The sequence below is a fragment of the Aphelocoma coerulescens genome, chromosome 2 (assembly GCF_041296385.1).
Source record: "Aphelocoma coerulescens isolate FSJ_1873_10779 chromosome 2, UR_Acoe_1.0, whole genome shotgun sequence".
NCBI classification, from domain to species: Eukaryota; Metazoa; Chordata; class Aves; order Passeriformes; family Corvidae; genus Aphelocoma; species Aphelocoma coerulescens.
In genome coordinates, this window is record NC_091015.1 from 164,237,400 (window position 1) to 164,257,860 (window position 20,461).

The 20,461-nt window shown below is 43.1% G+C and overlaps 2 protein-coding genes across 5 annotated transcripts in view; one reads left to right on the forward strand and one right to left on the reverse strand.

Annotated features, from left to right (window-relative positions):
• The first annotated feature begins 4,264 nt into the window (after positions 1–4,264).
• Positions 4,265–6,849, forward strand: CHRAC1 (chromatin accessibility complex subunit 1). Its single transcript, XM_069005538.1, has 3 exons — positions 4,265–4,484; positions 5,108–5,234; positions 5,991–6,849. The coding sequence occupies exons 1-3, from the start codon at positions 4,347–4,349 to the stop codon at positions 6,134–6,136; spliced, it is 411 nt and encodes a 136-aa protein (XP_068861639.1). The 5' UTR covers positions 4,265–4,346; the 3' UTR covers positions 6,137–6,849.
• Positions 6,850–8,757: 1,908 nt separating this feature from the next.
• Positions 8,758–20,461, reverse strand: part of AGO2 (argonaute RISC catalytic component 2) — a 57,068-nt gene continuing 45,364 nt past the window's right edge. For all 4 annotated transcript variants that reach the window (XM_069005539.1, XM_069005544.1, XM_069005540.1 and 1 more), the window contains one exon: positions 8,758–20,452. In XM_069005539.1, coding sequence (XP_068861640.1) covers positions 20,344–20,452 — 109 coding nt within the window. In that variant the 3' untranslated portion in view covers positions 8,758–20,343. The remainder of the gene's footprint in view (positions 20,453–20,461) is intronic.

Here is a 20,461-nt window from a genome sequence, read left to right on the forward strand (position 1 = left end):
TATGAAAACTTAAAGGGCTCTAGCTCTTAAAACGAAGTGAACCTTCCTGGTATTCCCAAACCCGAAACTGGTCTGGTGTCATAGAATCGTCCAGTCCAACTGTCAACCCAGCACTGCCACTGTAACCCCTAAACCACACTGCCAGACCCAAATGCCTTTTAAACACCTCCAGGAATGGTGATTCCATCACCTCCCTGGGCAGTCTATTCCAATGTCTGACCACCTGAACAATGATTTTTTTTTTTCCCCCTTTTTTTCTGATATCTGAATCTTCCCTGTCTCAGCTTAAGTCTGTTTCCTCTGGTCCTCACACTGTTGGCACAGCAGAAGACACCAACCCTGGCTCACTACAACCTCCTTTAAGCTTACTGTAGAGAGCGATGAGATCCCCCCTGAGCCTCCTTGAGAAGAGAGATCTTCCTCTGAGAGGATTTCTCAGTCATGTAGCTTAAATTCAAAAATCTTGAAAACTCTGGAAGTATGAAAACTGAAGTATGAGCCTTGTATGAGAGTTCAAGTGCGTTTCTGGTGGAGGATGTGGGAGCCTTAATGATGTTCAGTGAGGCCAAATGCAAGATGCTGCACCTGGGTCAGCACCTCCTGGTATCAACACAGGTTGGGGAATAAGTGGATTGACAGCAGCCCCAAAAAGAGGGACCTGAGGGTGCTGGTGGATGAGAGGCTGGACAGGAGCCAGCTATGTGCACTTGCATCCAGAGAGCCAAACATGACCTGGGCTGATCCCACAGTGTGGGCAGCAGGTGAGGGAGGGGATTGGGATTCTGCCCCTCTGCTCTGGTGAGACCTTGTCGCTGTTGTACCAAGAATGGTGAAAAACGACATGAGTCCAGTTTCAGGATAAGTGGCTAAATGGCCCATATTTAATTATATAAATCAGTTTATATAGCTTCATTCACAAGGGTGGTATGACACCATTGGTCACTTGACCATCCACATCTCAGGGTGATTGCTGGAATGCTATAACACTTATTCAAAATATTTTCTTCAGTGTACCGTGATAATACTTGGAAAACAAGTTTGCAGGTGCAAGATAAAGCCTTGGTTTACAAAAACCTCAAACTGTTTCTCAGCTAGCTTGCATGAGAAAGAAAAACTTCACAGGATGCTGCAGCAGCTGGAAAATTCCTCTGCTCCTAGCTTTTTAGTATCCACAAGACCTCACCTGGAGTGCTGCGTCCAGGTCTGGGATCCCCAGGACACAAAAAACTCATGGAATTCTTAGAGCAAGTCCAAAGGAAGCCATGGAAATGGTCAGAAGGCTGAAGTGCCCCTCCTTTGGAGACAGCCTGAGAGAGTTTAGGTTGCTCAGCCTGGAGAAGAGAAGGGTCCAGAACACCTTATTGCAGCCTTTCATTAGCGGGAATGTCATGACTTAAAGTAGTGGCACACCAACAGAATAACTTCAATAGAACTTGCAGTGTTTGAAAAATTTAGATGAGCAATTGCATTTAGGTAGAATCATAGAATCATTTAGGTTGGAAAAGGCCATGAATATCATCAAGTCCAACCTAATACTGCCAAGGCCACATCTAACCATGTCCCTAAGAGCCCTATCTACATGTCTTTTATATCCCTCATGGGATGGTGACTCAACCGCTTCCCTAAGCAGATGGTTCCAATGCTTGACAACCCTTTTGGTGGAGAAATTTTTCCTAATATCCAACCTAAACCTCCCCTAGCACAACTTGAGGCCATTTCCTCTTGTCCTGTCACTCGTTACTTGGAAGAAGAGATTAACCCTCACCTGGCTACAACCTCTTTTCAGGTCTCCTCAGCCACTGTGGCACAAGCTGTGGGCTCCTGGCAGGTCTCTACTCTCCCCTTGGGCTCCCCCAATTTGGGAGACGTGTGGGAAAACAATAGCATAAAAGGAACTGAACAAGCTTTAGCCTTGACCTTCAGTTATCTTCCAAGAAATAGGCAACATTGCCCAGAGGGAAAGGAGGAGGAGAGACAACAAGCACAAGCTGGACTCACAGTCCCAGACAGAGGCTGACCAACCCCAACAGCAGCACGGCCTCAGGGCCAGAGAGGGATGGGGTGTGCTCAGCCCGGTCACTCAGGGCCTCCCTTCTCTGCCAGGGGCAGCTCCTTTGCTTTGTCCCTTTGCTGGGAGACAGTGACTCACAGAGGCAACTACACCTGGCAAGCTCTCAGCTGGCAGCAGGGCAAAGAGGAGCTCTGAGCAGCTCAGAGGGTCCCTCCCCTGTGCTTTCCCACCACCAAGCTCAATACCCTCAGAAATCTTGGTAGTTTGACGAGGGTTTCTTTGTAAATTGAAATCATAACAGACTCTGATAGTATTTATAAGAAATTCACTGTCGGAGTAATGTCAGCTGTCTCCACAAGATGTCACAAGACGGTAAGGATCAAGAAAAAAACCAAGCTTTCCAGACATCCATGCAGCATCCCAGGATATTTGTGCTTCCCTTCTGATATACCATACACAGAGTGGCCTCACAAAAGTTGTAACCTCAAGGGAATTATACAGCCTAAGAGATAATCAGCAATAGCTATAAATGATGTCTCCAAATACAATAATTTTGGAATTTTATCATATACTGTGTTATCCTTGCACCAAGGTGCTTGCAACTGCTTATGGTGCTGTATTTTATTAATGAATCAGTATCATCTGTAGCCCTGTCCTTATGCACTGGGAAAATTCTATATAAGATAGTAACATTCAGTCAATAAACTCCCTGTGTTTTCCATTTAATGATTCTTTATGGGTACACTCCTTTCTCCCCTAAATTCCATGTGAATTATTATTGTGTATTCTGAAAAAAGCTCCTGCTCTTCCCTCTCATACTAAGTAGAGGTAATTTAATGGCCTTAGCAGATTTCTTACCAATACAAACCATCGGGCACGTTGTTTGTAAAGCATACTGGAAACTTTTTTATTGAAACTATTAATTAATTGATGCAAATGATGTGTCACCACTTCTGGAAGTGCTCATTCGCCCTGCAGCTCTTACCCAAACAGGCACAGGTGAATTTCAGGAGCCAACACTCCCAGCAGCAAAACCCCATCCACAAGCATGTTACAGCCTTCCTATGCAGCAGGCACACAGCATAAACATGGGGAATGTGTTAATACTGAAGATGCAGCCCCATCATCACTTCATAGTTTACACATGCCCTCCACACCTCCCAACACATGTCAGGATGACCAGACGCATTCCCTGGTACTGTACTACAGCAGCAGAGGTGTTGAGCAGCCTGTAATTACAGTTTGGTTAACAATTTTGTGGCCAGCTGGCCTGTAATCAGAATACACACAGGAGATGCCCAGTTGCCATTAAAAACAAGTTCCACACACTCCTGTGCCATCCTTGGGCTGAGGGGCCACGATGAGGGGGTGAGAAAGGGGAAGCCCCAAGGCTGCTCCCACCTGTGCTGGGGCAGCAGGAATCCAGCCAGGTGGGAAGAGTGACTGGAAAGCTGCTCAGCACAAAAGGAGCTGTCAGAAAAGGATCTGGAAGTGCTGGTTGACCGCGGGTGAACATGAGCTGGCATGTGCCCGGGTGGGCAAGGAGGCTGGTTGCATCCTGGCATTCTGTGACAGCAATAGTGTCAACAGCAGGACAGGGTGGTGATTGTCCCTCTATGTTGGGCACTGGTGAGGCCACACCTCAAATCCTGTGTCCAGTTCTGGGCCCCTAAATTCAGGAAGGACATACAGGTGCTGGAGCATGTCCAGAGAAAGGCAACAGAGCTGGGGAGAGGCTGGAGCACACGTCTAATGAGGAGCAGCTGAGGGAGCTGGGGGTGTTCAGCCTAGAGAAAAGGAGGCTGAGGGGTGTGACCTTATCATTCTACAAGCACCTGGTGATCGGTCACAGGTTGAACTCGATGATCTCAGAGATCTTTTTCCAGCCTACTTGAGTCCGTGATTCTGTGAAGGGACTCGGCAGCCGGAGCCTCAGCGTGCCCGGGTGCCCCCGGACCCGCGGGCAGGGAGGCGGCAGCCGGAGGCGCTGCCCGGCGGCGGGCGAGTCCCTGTGTGGGCCCCTGAATTGCAAGGAGCCGTAATCCCCGGCGCCGGTACAACACGGAGCTGTAGTCCCGGCGGCGGGTGGGTCCCGGGCGGATCCCGGTGCTGTAGGGAGCTGTAGTCCCGGCGGCGGGCGGATCCCGGTGCTGTAGGGAGCTGTAGTCCCGGCGGCGGGCGGGTCCTGGGCGTATCCCGGTGCTGTAGGGAGCTGTAGTCCCGGCGGTGGGCGGGTCCCGGGCGGATCCCGGTGCTGTAGGGAGCTGTAGTCCCGGCAGCCGCCGCCTACAGCTCCCGGCGGGCCGTGCCCGCGCTGCCGCGGGGACGGGGTGAGATGGCGGCGGCGCGGCTGAGCGGTACCGAGAACCGTCTGGTGTCGCTGCCCCTGTCGAGGATCCGCGTCATCATGAAGAGCTCCCCGGAGGTCTCCAGCATCAACCAGGACGCGCTGTTCCTCACCGCCAAGGCCACGGTACCGGCTCGCCCTGCCCTGCCCTCGGGCTCCCCCGCGCCTCCCTTCCCCGGCTGAGGGGCCTCTGCCTTCGGAGCGCTCCCGCGGGCCGGGCTCCCGCGGGCCGGGCTCCCGCTTCCCTTCTCTGTCCGCATCCCGAGACTGAACTGACCTTAAAGCTGCCCCGAGTTCAGAATCACAGAATGGTTTGTGTTGGGAGGAACTTTAAAGAAATCTGTTTCCAAACCCCTGCCATGGGCAAGGACACCTTCCATTAGACCAGGTTGCTCTAAACCCCGTCCAACTTGGCCTTGGACACTTGCAGGGATGAGGCAGCCGCAGCTTCTCTGGGCACCCTGTGCCAGGACCTCACGACCCTCACAGGGAAGAATTTCTTCCTAATATCTGGTCTAAACCTACTTCTGTCAGCTCGAAGCCATTCCCCCTTGTTCTGTCACTACTTGCTCTTGTAAGTAGTCTCTCTCCATCTTTCCTTTAGACTCCCTTCAGCTACTGAAATTTAATGAGTTTCTGCACTGTGCCCAGTGTATGTGCAGTTAAATATGGTGCTTCTGCCTTTAGATAGGGATCAACTATATATGTGAATTCTTAGTCTGACTACTCAGTTTTGTTTTAATTTTTAGGAGCTTTTTGTTCAGTATTTGGCTACATACTCCTACAAACACGGCAGAGGGAAGGAGAAGAATGCTCTGACTTACACTGACCTGTCTCATACAGCAGAAGAGTGTGAGACCTTTCAGTTCCTTGCAGGTATCGATAGCACAAGGGTAAATCCAGTGTCTGCTTTGGAAAATGAATTCTTGCTCTTAATGCTCTGTTTTGTGAGGACCCAGTTTTCCTACTGGTCATTGATCTCCTGCATAGCATTCAACTGGAACTCATAAACTACGTCACTAAGAACATTTATTTGTGAATGGGGATTTTTCTGCTTGCCTCTAAATTATGCAGTTATACTATAGAGTTCTCAGGATATTACCTTAGGCATTTCTTAAATTCCAGCAGTTCCATCTGAAAGCTTTAGGCCTGTGAAAGAAGATCATTGCACATCTTTAGTTGAGAAGTTATGTGGACCAAAAATGACATGTAGGAATCTGTAAATTTTGAGAAAAAGAGCTTCATTGTATGGTCCCTCTTTCCTTTTAGATATATACACACACACATGTCTTTTTACTGATGCTCGGGTTTTATATTAATGGCTTGTTGGATCTAAGGCAGTTGAGCACTCAGTTTTACATCAAATAATTTATGTCAGCAGACCGTAAAGATAGTTGTCAGTAATCAGTCATTAAATAGAGTCCTTATCTTGGGTTACTTGTACCATAAGTGGCTAGCTCCCTCCTACTCTTACAGCTGTGTAGGTCAGACCAACTTACCTGGTTGTTCACTTAAGGTTTGTTAAAAATATTAATATTTCCTTTTGGCTCATTAGTGGTTTGGATGCAATAATATTAATGAGGCAATACAAGTGTTCAAACAGACTATAAAAGCCACAATTCTGCCTTCCAGATATCTTGCCAAAGAAGATCCTAGCTAGCAAGTATCTAAAAATGCTTGAAAAAGAGAAGCGAGATGGAGAAGTGAGGGAAGACGATGACGAGGGTCAGGAGGAAGAGGATGAAGACGAAGCTGTTGGTGACAGTGTTGGATCTTAAGGCCAATGGAAAATTGTTTCATAGTTGATCCATTTTCTATTGTATAAAGGATGTTATTTTTGTGACTGAGAATCCAGATGCTGGATATATTTATACACTGAGCCATCTGCTTTTGCTTAAAGAAGTTTAGAAACTGAACTTCATACTCATTGGAGAATGGAATTCTTCCCTCAGAAACACGGCAGGGTAGGAAGAGACAGTGCAAACCTGACAGCAGAGCTTGGTCAGATGATCTGAAGTTACTTTGTCAGACAATCATTACCCAAATTTAAAATTTCTTTAGAGCAGATTTCAGTTCAAAAGCTCCAAAAGTGGACCAAGTCCATGAAAAAAGTCTGTAAAAACAGCCATGTGGGCACTAAAACGTGGTAGAGGAGGAGATCCATGATCCATCCCAAGGGCTAATGTGGTTCTGCAGCTGTGGTGGTAATTGGGGTAGAACATTATGTAAATACGTGCATCTAGAGCCCTTTTCCTGAATGAACTCCACTTCTGCAGTTTCTCCTGCCAAAATGCACGTTGAAGTCTGTTAATTGTGGGTTCTTCAGAATGAGCAGCTCCTTTGCCATGTGAGTGACAGAGATGGATTTTTCATTTGGTTTTGGTTTGTTTTTCTTTCTTTTTTTTTTTTAATACTACAGAAATGGCAACCATCTTGTGCAGAACTTTACATGCAACTTTTAAAAATAAACATTTTGTATGAAAACTGACAATGGATGCAGAAATTTCCTGTAGTTCTTTCCAGCTTCAGTCACGCTCGTGGTCAGTGTGGGAACGTCTGCAGAGTGTCACAGTCACTCTGAGAGAGAGAAGTGACTGAGATCTCTTCCCCAGGTGTGAGGAATGCCCCAGGTAAGTACAGGAATATTGACAGGGAATAAGAACCTCCCACTCCAAAAAAGCTGGGCAGAAAACCAGCTGGAAATTTGACTCAAGCAACACCCTAATTTGGAGGGCAGGGTAAAGATCAGAGGATGTTGCACTGTAAAAAAAATTCCTGAAGTTATCATAAATGAAAATCATCCTGTACCAGGAATGCTGCAGTGAGTGCTGAGTAGGGCTAGATCCCTGGGGAGATTCCCAAGTGGGTAAAGGCGGAACTACACCGTTGTTGAAAGAGCTGGTTTGTGCTTTTTTTTAAAAATATTATTAAAAGTGCATGGAGATGTGTGGGAAACTGAGCATGGAATGCTGTTGGGGGGGGGGTGACAGTTTTTTGGGAAAGAAAAAGAAATGCACCAGCACAAAACCGCACAGTAATTCTCCAGCATAAACAGGGATGAGGGCAACAAGCAAATACCTGAACCATGGTTACAGCCAAAGGGAGGAATGTCCTCACAGCCCTGGCAGGGGTCCAACCACAGCCCCATCCCCACCACTGTGCCGTGGAGAGAGGAGGCAAGAGGGAAAGGGGGAAAGTGTTGTCTGGAAAAGGGGTGGAAAGGGGTTTTAATTTCTGACTCAGTTTTCTGAATTAGTTTCTCACCATATGATTCCATTTAATGTCAGTAAATTATATAATTTTCCCTCCAGTCGAGTCTGTTTTGCCCATGACAGCAACTGCTCAGTGAGCTCGCTGTCTGTATCTCAACCCATGAGCTTTCTCATCCTGTTTCTTCTCTCTGTCAAACTGCATCATTTAACATGAACTTCCTCAAAAGTGACCAAGTATCTTGACCTGTTTAAGGTGTTCTGGGATTTTAGGCAGTGGAACACAGGCCAGGGGACACTTGCCAGAATGAATTATTATTATTACAGACATGTTTCTATCTTTTTCCCCCCTACAACACCACCTTGTGAGATCCTTCCCCAGCCAATGCTGCTCAAAGGACATGAAGTTTCCTAAACTTGCCAAAATGACAAAAGAACTGTGGTTACTAAGTATAAATCATCATATTTCATCCCTCTTAGAAGTTTCCTGGGGGATGATGAACATATTCTGTGAATTACTGAGACCAAAAGAATTTGCACACTCTTCTGGATTCATTCAGCCAGAATCCTCAATGGGAATGTCAGAGCAGCCAAAATTTGCCACAGCCTGCTCCAAGGCCCTGCATCTGCCAAAGCTTGTTGCCATCAAAGCAGTGAAGGGTTATTTGTTTTCCCCAAGAGCCTGACACAGAGCAAAACCTCATCCAATTCAAAGCAGTGGTTCAAAGACAAGGGAAAAAATAAAGGGAAGAGACAGCTCTGACAGTATTTCATAACATTGAGTAAAAGCAATCTGTTTGCAGAGTTGGGCTCCCAAAGGAAGCTCCTTGGCATCCTTGCAATGCTGTTGGATGCTTTATAGTCACCACCAGGTGCTACATCTTCTTCATTTAAAAATTGATCACTGTAGGGATACACTCAGAAAAAAAAAAAAAAAAAAAGGCATTTCAGGCAAGTGGTTTCCAAAATGTTCATCTTCCATAAACAATTCCAGGATTACACCTTATAAGCAGTTAAAGCAGCAAGGATCATATATCAACGGAGCAGGTGGGAGCACAGGAAACTTCAAAAACACAACTAAGGGGTGAAATGCAAGGGAGGCCAATGGGACCAGGGATTCTGGTACAGTCTCACAGTGCACAAGTAACTGCAGAAAATGGCCAAATATTAAATGAAAAGACATCAAACAGTATCTTTTAAAGATGAGGAATTTTATTTTATTGACATACTATGAGGCAAAACAAAATTGACACCATACAAAATAACTTTATAAAATATCATTCACATCATTATTTTGTCAGGAATTACAGCATTCTGAGCTTGTTACAAGTCTTATGTTTTGAGGTGAAAAACACTCTGCTAAATCTTTAGTATTAGTTGTATACATACAGTAAGAAACCAGAACAGAACCTGTTAGGTTTTTCATGAGTTTATTGCAAAAGTAGTGCAAACTATTTTACCTTGCAAGCTGTAAAACAAACTTGGAAAAGGACCCACCTAAGCTTAAAAACATGACAATAAATGCTCAATTTCACAGCCTTTGAAGCTTCCTTCAACAGTTCTCAACAAAAAATTCCCCATCTCTGCACATTTTTAGATTTTCACTGACTTGGAAATGAAGGAGTAGAGGGGTGGACCTGCAGTAAGGAGTGGGCAGAGAGCAGGAGAGTCCTGCTCCAACATGGGGCACTGCTCTCACACATGGATTTGGGGAATCACCCCCAAAACACCCACCAATGGGGCAGGTCACTGTGCCCCCATTAAAAAACTGCCCCTTTCCACACTCTTATTTGAGAAAAGAGGCAAGAAAGCAGAAAGAGCAAAACCAAATACAACAGAATTAAGATTAGGAACATGTATTGTCTGTTTTAGGAATATAGTATCCTTTTCCTCCTTTTCTTGAAGTCTATAAAGCAAATTTCCATGGTCCCCCTCCCTGTGTGTACACACTGCAGGGCACATCCCATCCCAAACTTCTGCATGATCCCAAAGCAGGATACTACATTCTGCGAGATCCAAGGAATACAATGGCCTAAAATGCTACTGGGGTCCCCCAAAGCAAACAGGTAGCTAAGTCATCTCCTAAAAAACCAGAAAACCAAACAAATGCTACATGAAAAATGTTAAAGAAACAAAATGCAGCATATTCAGGCTCTTTTTTTTTTTTTTTTATCTTGAGGTACCTATATAAATATTACCTTCTGCCCAAAGTACGATTGGTTTTGTTAAAAAACTAAAGTCCTTATCACGAGCCAATTGCAGGGCAAACATTATTACTGAGAAAGTGCAACCATGCTGATCATTTATCTGCAGCATATTAAAGGATGATTAGGCTTTAGAAAATATAGCTTAAGTCTAGACCTGATGGAGCAGTTTTATAAAAACACTGGACAGAGGCATTTTCCTTTTGTTCGAGTCTCTCTGCAACAGAAAGCCTTAGGAAACAGCTTGGAAGTCCTGCCATGATGGAATGTCAGCACTTTTACAATCCCATATATAGATTTTTTTTTTTTCTTTTAATATTTAAACTAAATACAATTTTACAGCAAAGAGTCCCCCTGTGTAGTAGGTACTGGTAAAAAGTGGATTTTAAAAAAATTTATTAAACTTCAAAAAATGATAGCGTATCACAACTTAAAGCTTTCCAAAAAGGAATTCTTTTTGAGTAAAAAAGGTTCACATAGTAGAAAAAAGTTACACATTGTTGTAAACTGTTACATACAAAACTGTGGAAAGGTCAATGATGTTTTATTCCCTCACCCTTACACGTGTATCCATTTTATATTTTTATATATACACATACACACACAAAGCCGTGTGCTATATGCATACCTAGAGACACAGAGATGTAGAGATCTGGGGTCAGGATTAAACATTTCCAAAACCTTCTTTATTGGGTATTTCTCTTTGCCTAGGTCAGCTGTGATACTTTATTTTACAACTTGCTACACCGAAAAATATTTTCAAATTCAGTTTTTTGTGGCATGGTTAAAATCCATTTGCTGTTTTTAGTCAAGATGAGTTTTGATTGCTGTGCACTGGGGAAAAAAAACCACAAAGGCACAAAGAATAGAACTCAAATCCAAGATTGTTGTCTCAGAACAAGAAACCCAAGGTTTTGGGCCATGGTTGGGGTCGATTTGGTCGCCTTTGTCAAATCTCCTTGACAATTTGAGTAATTAGCACCCAACTGGTTACATGAGGTAGATCCAAATTGGAAAAAAAATACTAAAATAAAAGCAAGCTGGGTCCCCAACACTTTTTTTTGCCTCTATTTAAAATGCTTTAAGGATCCTATGTCAGTCATAAGAAATGGAATTGGTGGCACCTACCCGAAGCAAGTGCGGAACTCAAGAATGGCTTTTTTTGGGATGTAAAATTTGAAGTGTTAAATCACAATCCTCCTTCAGGCAGAGATTTGCTGGCAGGGGGAGGGAGGAGAATATGTCTGACAACAAGGACAATAAAAAGCTGGGATTTGGGAAAGCCTGTTTGGGGTCAGCCGCTGGAGGAAGGCCCAAGAGGCCTCAACAGCCAGCGCCCAAAGAGGCATCACAGTACAGACAGCTACAGGCATCCCTTATTTCTCAGGCCAGGAGACTTCCTTTACTAACACTGAAGCTCTACAGGAACATCCTCCTGTCATTAAACAGTATTTTTGCATACTCTGAGAGAGAAATCTGACACATTTATCATTTAGTTAAGGCTTAGTTTAAAGTGGCGTGGCCACACAGCATCATGCAAGTGCTCACCTACGGCAGCGAGAGAAGCAATGGATTGATTCCACCCCCCTGTGACCCCCCAGCACTGCCAAGTGATGCCTCCAACCTCCACGGGAAATCCTACAGTGCCAGGGATGCCCTTCAGAGTCAGCTGAGAGTAATTCTGGGTCTGGTTTTTGCATTACAAGTGCTACTCTCCCCCAGCCAGCACTACATCATTTATATACTGCAAGCACGAGACAGTTCCACAGAGATGCAACACACACACAAAACTACTCAACACACATTTAGTACCACTTGGAACAACCTTAACATCATATCTCTTTTTCTTTTTTTCTCAAAAAAAAAAAAAAAAAGCAAACTTTAAATGGTCATAGAAACATTTTGATTGGAGAGAACATTTACAATATTGAGCTTCTGGATTGATTTTTGGTTCTTTTTTTTCAGTTATTTTATAAAAAATAATTTAAAAAAAATTTGATACTATTAAAACAAAAGATTAAAAACCTTAGCAGATAAAGTCAGTTAAATTTGCAATGTACCAAAATTAAAGCAAAAAAAAAAAAAAAAAAAGGATTTAATCAATACATTCTGTTTTCTATCTCACCCTCCCAAGATCAAGTTAACCACTCTGCTGCACAGAAATCCAGGGCTGGACCTTTACTTATCAACTGCCCTAAATGTTGAAGTCTTTGTGATTGTTCAACTAATAAAATACTGCAAAAGCCATGAAATTATGCTTATTATTTCCAGCCAAATATTGCCTTTTTATCTTTTACAGACAGCCTATATACTGTCCCCTTTCCTATCACACGTGTGTACACACACAGCAAGGGACACACACACAGATCTAGCAAATCTACTAAACTTCATCAACAAATTACAGAAAGCAAGTGGTAACAGTCTTCAGGACAGCACAGAGCTTTGCCAGATGTAATTCCTCATTGCACCTCATTGAAAATTTGATTTTCCAAGATAAATAATTCTGAAACTTACTTTTTAATGTTTTTGATGGTTTGTTTAGTTGGGTTTTTTTCTCTTATTTTCTTTAAAATGCAATTACAAAGTTGTCGTGTAAATGAGATGAGCAATTGAAGGGCTCAGTCATGTTAAGTTTCACGAGAAAATTATCAGGAATGACAAAATTTGGGTCAAATCCTTATAGTTTTTATAGCATAGAAAGAGTGCTATAGAACAGTGAGGTTTGAGCACCTCACAGTTGATGCAGAATAACTTTGGGGAAATCTAGAAACAAAATTCACTGGATCTCATGTTGGTACTTGAGAGGTCTGATCCAACCCACAGCAGCTGAGGTTTTGGGGTGCTCATAAAGCCCAGACAGCATCTGCTTTGAGCCAAGTACATGGCAGGCAAAAATATGCAATTTCACAAATACTGGCATGAGTGAAGCTTCCTCTATTCATGGCTTTAAAACCAGGAAAAGCTGACAAATACAGAAAAAAGTCCACATTATTTAATTTTTTTTTTTTTTCTGACAGGAAATCCAACCTAACAAAGCAAACACAAACAGCACCAGCCAGGGGATTAGAGACTGCCAAGCTTGCCTGCTGACCTGTTCACCATTCACACTTGCCAAGCACACTCAAAAAAAACCCACAAAATGACCACAAAAGTTTAAATTTCTATTTTGGGGACAGCTCCTAGGCTTGCTCCCAGGTCAGACAGCATCTGCAATCCCCGCTGATGAGCGGAGAGCAGCTGTTCCAGGAGGTGGTTTAGTTGTGCTTAAAGAATGGAGGAAAAACATAACAAAACTAAAGCCCATGGTACAACAGCACATTCAAAATGTGAGGAGAAAAACGCAACTAAAACCTGTGCACTCCTAAGAACCCCGTGGAAAGGATTATTGCTTTTCATACAGAACTGCCATGCAAGCCAAGGCTCCTCAAACCACACAGGGAGGTTGGTTGGTGGAAGAGCAGCCACAAGCAGTTTTAGGATGCATCTGCTGAGGCAGCGCATGGATAAATCCAAAGGAATTGCTTTTATGGGGGATATTTAGGTGGGAGGAAGGAGCAGCCAGACTTCACCTGGTGCTGCAGGTCTGTAGTGCTGCCACGTGCAGAACTCCCACAACTGAGTCCTGCCAACCTCTCAACCCTCCCTGTCCTGGCCCCAGCCAAGTCAGAGCTCGCTGACACCACAAACCAACTTGGGGAGCTCCCTACCAACCTTCCCCCTCTGGGATGGGGCCAGCAGATGGGTGCAGCATGGGGGATTTCTGAGGGGCACTTGCAGGGAAGCCAGAAGGAAAACTAAGAATTAAACTGTCACCTGAACAAGTGCTTAAATTGGCAATTTTGCAAGGAAATGTCTCCCCTCACTTCCTCATTTCCCCAAGGGCTGGGGTACCCAGTCTTTCTTTTCTCTATGGCATGAGCAGCACCAAGCACAGGGCTCCTTAAACTTCCTGATGATCCCAGGTCTGCCTTGTCTGTATACAAAACTCTGCTCCCATCAGAGACAGAGGAGCTGTTCTGCATCTCTGCACAGTGCAAGCCCTGCCAGCAAGAGTGTCCTCGATCTGCAGTGCAGAATATAGTGAAACATCTCCAAAGCAGCCATTTACCCTGCACTTCACACTTTTGGGGGGGGCTTTGTTAAATCATGACTGAGAACTGAACCAAACTGACAGGATTTTGCCCCATTCAGTTAGTAATGAGCTGATTTATAATGGTTTATTCAGTCACTTGCAAAATCTGGGCTCCTGAAAGTCAGGACATCAGCAATCTCCTGCCATGGATGAGCTCCATTAGTGTCTACAGCCAGAGATTAAGGGAAGGAAATTGCAGGGAGTGCAGAATCCCAGGAAACTCACTGTGATAGGCCAAAATCCATAGCACAAAGACCTGCTACTTCTAAATAAAAATCAACTTTAACACTGCTACAAAACCACACCAGCACAGGGTGCTCCAACAGGTATTTCTGTCAGCAGAGTGGTTTGTTCTGAGATGAGGAAGCTTGTTTGGAATAATTGTAAACAAAATTCTGATGTTATTAACACAGTTTTCTACAGTTTCATTTCAGGTCACTTAAAGCACCCTCAGTCCATGTGCACTTATGTCAGGGTTGAGTTTTGGCCAAGGCTCTGCACAGAACTGACACTAAACAGTCCCAAGATAAAAACATACTCAGGTTTGGGGTTGTTTTTTGGTGGTTTGGTTTGGGTTTTTTTCCTGCATTTTAAAGTTTATAATTTTCCGAGCAAGAAATAAAGTATTTTCACTCTTACAGTCGCATGTCAACTCATCTAAAAAACACATTTAAAAAATAATCCAATACATATTTTTTGCCTCAGACTCAAAATATATTTCAAGCACCTTCATGTCATTTTCAGAGAAAACCTGACATTTTCTGGCCAACAGGTAAAGAACAGAAACATTTTTCACTTGGAAAACAACAGTATAGAAACTCAAGCGAAGGGACAGGTCACAGAGGGAGCTGCTGCGATGGAGTGACCCTGAGCAGAAGCAGATGTGCCAGACGTGCCTCTTGCCAGGTCTGGTGCCCTCTCAATACACAAGGACACCTCTGGAAGACAGAGGGAAGGCTGAGCAGCCACCCAGGATCACAGTATGGCACTGCCACTTCCCAGCAAGGAACAGACCAGGACAAATCCAGTCCCTCTGGGAGCATTTTGGCTGCTTAGTGGGAGGTTCACGTCAATGAATTCTTCTGTGACGGAACACAGGAGGTAGCCTTGAACTGCACCAGCTTTGTAACTAAAGATTCTCACAAACCCACTTTTGTAGTGATTTGGCCAAGTAATTACATTCAAATTAACACTTCGAAGAAGTGACAAAGCAACTGAAACACTAAATGAGATTAAACAGATTCTGTGCCACACCAAGCACACACAACACCCCCCTCCCATACAATCTGGATTAAACCCTCTCAGAAAATGCATCTTTCCAGTCATTAACCCTCAGAAACAGAAGGCAGAACTTGCTGGTTTGCATCCTAACATCAGACAATGGGGCTGGAGTTGGGGTCTGTCCTGTCCCCGAGGGTTATGGAAGCAAAAGGCAACTGCTGATGGACGGGAGATCCATGGGCAGAGGTGACACCATTCCTTTAGCTCAGAGCACTGAAACATCCACTGCACTCCCCAATCGCACACCATGCCGGGACAGGCAGCAAGACATCCTAACTGGATCCCAAATCCCTGTAATTCCACTAATTCTGCCACATCCACTGGTTCTGCTTCTACAACACAAGAATCAGACGCTGGAGCAACCAAGGAAAACCTGTGAGAGTACAGCTGATGATCCAGATATTACATTAATGCCATCAGTCACCTAACTGATACCAAAACTGGCATTTGAACCTTGCACAGACAACGAGCACAGTGAGAGCTGAAAAACTGCATCTCTGTGGCCTGGCAGAAATGTGCACAGGGGAGAGAAGGAAGAAATGTTTTATAAATTCCAACAAACCCTAAATATTTCCACTGTCATAAAGCAACTGAGCCATTCTTGGATTAACACCATAATGCAAACAAAGGCTAACAGCATTTAACACCAAAGCTCATATATCACCACTGGAAAATATGGCAGGATTCTGGAATATATAACAAGGAATGGTATCCCCAGCATTTCAGTATTTGCTGTACAGAGCACTATTTACAGTATTTTCAAAGAGCCACAACAGATGCAAAAAAAAAAAAATCTTACAGTAAAAAGAGAGTTTAAGAAAACCCAAAAAATCAGTGCAATTACCTTCTACTTGAAGTTTTCCTTAGGAAAGATGGCATGTGTGCATCAAGAAGCATGTTACCAAATGGAATATAAAAGTAAAAAACAAAGGACTGCCCTGCATTAGGAATGGGAAAAGCCACACAAAGAGAGATGCTATGGCAGGAGTATTAAAAAAACAGGAAAACAAGTGAGTTTAATTACACTGGTCTCAAGTGTGAAAAATACTGAGAACTCTTCTTACATTCGTTTAGTTAATGTGTAAAAGATGTCAAAGATGTCTTTAAAAAAAAAAGGTCCCTTATGGGTTATTTATGCCACCAGAGATGCTTATTTGACTGAGTCTGCTATTTAATCAAAAGCCTTTGGGCCCGAATGACTTGAGTCAGAAAAAAAAACTAAGAAGCATCTTAGAAAATTCAATCTTTTCAGAAAAACCCCTGAACTCCTCACACCTACTCTCCAGAAGTTTTAATTTGAAAATCCTTGTGGAAATACCTCGTCTTATAAAAATGATCCAACAAGAACAAGACTCTGTTACAATGGACAAAGGCTGCAGGAGTTATTGGGAGAGGAAGAATCAAAGCCAAACCTTCACAACCTTTTTTTTTTACTATCAGGGAACGCTGCCTGGGGGCCTGGATGGAGATCAATGGTATTTGTTACCTGACAGATCAAGAAACAAGGGAATTCCTGTGCCAAAGCTTCTGGAACATGGAAGATCATTGATTGTAATTCACTAAGTTAAATATTCTAAAGCAAACCGAGCCAAAATAAGGAGCTCTAATAAAACAAGTGATCTCACACTGTACATCAGTGCAAACACACACACACACAAGTGTTAAATTGCATAGGGCTGTCTTAAATGCCACATACAGGCAGAGACAAATCCACCTACTTCCAGCATTTCCCAACAGGACATTGCTCCTAAGGATCAGCTCAGTTGTTTCCTGGGTGCTAGAACAGATAGAGTGGACTCGTTACTCTGTTCAGCCACTGGAGCAGAAATTTCCACCATTAAGCAAACCTCATTATTGCATTAGATTTTGCACATCAGGGGAAAAAAACCTAGCTTTTCAGTATTTCATGTCTTCTGACAGTACTTGTCACCTCCCAAGAGGAGCATTTCACACTTACTGATGCTGGTTTTGGGGGTTCTGCAGTGGGACTCCTTTGCATGGGCTGGAAAATGCCCCAAGTGCCCAAGGGTGGCACAAATTTGGTTATTGCTGACCTGAGCTACACAGTGACCCAGAGACTCAGAGCTGTGACCTCAGCTGGCACTTCTCCAGCAGCAACCTGTGGGAGACTGAGACTTCTTGACCTTTGTGTTGACCTGAGATGTTTCTGCTCAGACATGTGGGAGGTACAGAATAAAATATAATACTAGGATTTTAGGTGTTTGTGGTGGGTTTTTCTGGACATTCTTGAATACATAGTTTATATTAAAAATATTCCCAGAAAGAGAGCTGCTGGACTGCCAGCATGCTGTACTTTACAAAGTATATACTTAATCAGTGTGTTTCTTTGTTTTTTTTTAATGTTTTAAATTATTCACTAATTCACCACTGGTGGGAGGGAAAAGGAGGGAGACACCAAGGCATAAAGGATTAGCAGTATTAGAGGCTTAGAAAGATCTGTAAAAGGTAAAAACATCCTGAAATGCACATAAACATCCCAAGTTCTTCATACTTAGGGAAAGAAAGCTACACAGAATACCTGCTCATTCCAAGAGGATACACAAACAACAACTACTCTCAGATTAAGGAGCTGCCTAAAACTCTCTTACAAAGGAAACATCTTAAACAGGATGCAGTGCAGTCCCAGGCTGCTTCAGAAATGAGATTTGAGGTCAAGACAGATCCTGCCCCCCTCACCCCATCTGACCACCTGTGCAATTCCTTTGTCCCAGATCTCTGTGGAAAGAGGGGGATGAATTTCACATCCAAGAGGTCTCTGCATAACAGACAGCAAATAAGTTAAATGATGTCTTAAAATGGATGATCTTTATCCTATTTGATAAGAAGAATCCATATAAAAATAATTCTTATATAAAACTCTGCCAAATTAATATCTTCACTGAAATAGGAAAGCTCTCAAGGAAACACAGAGAAGTGCAACACACCCACCAAGGGGAGGATCTGCAGCTCAGGGGTACTTGAGGGGAGGTAGGTACAACCTCGCTGGCACACAGCAAGACAGACAATGCTACCTAGGATTTGCTTCAAATTTACAGAAATCTGAATTTATAGAACTATGACCAAGAAGACACTCTGAGCCAGCAGCCTAATCACCAATTAGAATAGTGATACTATTACAATAGTAATAGTAACAAATAGTAAGAGAAACAAATACAATTATTCCATTAACAGGTTCTACATTTCACCTACAAAACACTGACAACCAACACACTGCTACAAGGTGAAGATCTGAACTGGAATTATGTACCTAAAAGTCTTTATGCAGCAAAGGTTGGGCATTTTCTAGCTTATCCAACACCACCAAGTCGCAGATGACCCGCTCTGTGGCCCAGAGCTCTGCATGGGTTAAAGCTACTCGCCCATCCCAGTGGCCAGAGGTAAAAGTGTCCAGAGACTGAGCAGCTGCTCAGAGAAATGGGAAAAGACAAAGCAAAATCCATCAATGGAAGAGAATGAAGGCTTTCCAACCTGCCTCTCAGCATGTCATTTCAGTTATCCCATGGAAAAACAAACAAGATCAACTCAGCATAAACAACTTTCCTGGGCTTTTTCCATTTTCTCCTAAACCTGCTCGTGGCATTGTCATTAGTGCAATGGTTTACATGTGTGTTATGGTTTTTATGAATCCAGTGTGCAAACTAACAGAAGCATCTGTCTAATAATTATCAGTTTTAATTAATGCTTCTTCTAAGAGAATGGCCAAACTCTCACATCTCCTACAGATCTTATGCATAATGAAGAGAGTTTCACCTCCCTCCCTAAGTAAACTTCAGTTTCCTAATTTTTATCTTTACTGCATAGATTCTCTGACTTCTGCCTAACTTCCAGCGAGCCACTCTCCTCTAGCAGAGCTCCTGCTTCACCACTACTCAACATATAAATAAAATACAATTGTTTTGTGCTTGAATGAACGGAGGATGTTGGTCTTGTGTGCGTCTGAACCGCAGAGGTAAAACCTGCTGTGTTGTGTGCATGTTGAAAAAGCCTTTCTGCAAATCCCAAGCTACAACAGACACTGGCTGCATCTCTGACCTCTCACCACATCGATTGCATATTTTTTTTGCATTTGAAGAGTAATGTCCCCACAAAAAAGGATTTTACTTTCTAAGTTCAAAGCATTCTTGATATGTTAACAGAAGTATGATGAGCACTCCTTAGTAAATAAAAATAAATAATAGCATCTAGTCTATCACATTAATACTGTGAAACATATATAAAATTTACATTAACTCAAACAACAGTGAAAAAGGATTGTACTGTATTTATCACCACAGACCCGTATTCTTTAGAGACTTTGGAAAGTAAGTGTCACAGTCCTGTATGACAAATCCTAAAGTTAGCTGTCAGTATGATTTAAAAAAAATCTTTACAAATTTTTTGAATGGCACATTCTCTTTTGCCAATCTAACTGGAGTTATTAAAAGCTTAGTTACAGGTTTATTTTTTTTTTATATTCATCTTTAGTATATGAAAAACATTTTAAAATGCAGCACAATAAAAAACATTCAAGAACAAGCTTCAGAAAATACATATGCCCTTAGACACGCAGAGAATAATCTGAGAATAATCTTTATAAGACAATTAGAAACCAGAATTTTGTCACGCTCTTATTTTGAAAATAAAAACTTTGTAAATGCATCCAGAATAATCAAGGCTTCATACTCAAAAGATGCTTTGCTTTCCTTTGTATTAAAAGCTGATTTCACAGCATTTTAGCTCATCAAACCTTAGTATGAATTAGATCTTTCCAAATTATTAAAAGCAACTCAATGAACAGCAAACTGAATGAGGAGTTTTGTGGGTTGGGTTGTTGGTTTGGTTTTTTGTTTTTCTTCCCTAAGCCCTGAGATTGCAGCTCTTGATTTAATTATAAAATCTGGGTCTGTTTTGTAGCAAGCAGCTCAGAGATTTTTGGCAAACCACATTTCCGACAATAGGAGGGTTTGGTAGAAGAATGCAGTTTGTGATCAAGTCTGAAATTCTGGACGGAAGGCTTCCTTGCAATGGGAAAGAAAGGAATTAAGATGCATCACTCATAGCTGGCTGTCCCTGGGCTGGGGCATCTGTTGGTCTAAGTGCAGCTGCTCTGGTGTGAATCCAACTCTGCCTTGTCCGGAGCCGCTGAACATTAAAACACATCAAGCAAAGTACATCGTGCGCAGCGTGTCCTGGTGCACCTGGACTGCCTTAGCAAGTGCTTGGTGATCTCTGCCATTGCTCTGGCCAGAAGTGTGGCTTCCTTCAGCACTGAAAGAG

Bases quoted from the DNA above. Each gene is read 5' to 3' on its own strand.
- CHRAC1 (XM_069005538.1), top strand. From the start codon at position 4,347: ATGGCGGCGGCGCGGCTGAGCGGTACCGAGAACCGTCTGGTGTCGCTG. The intron at 4,485-5,107 runs GTACCGGCTCGC...TTTAATTTTTAG, and splicing joins TCCTCACCGCCAAGGCCACG to GAGCTTTTTGTTCAGTATTT. The intron at 5,235-5,990 runs GTATCGATAGCA...TCTGCCTTCCAG, and splicing joins GACCTTTCAGTTCCTTGCAG to ATATCTTGCCAAAGAAGATC.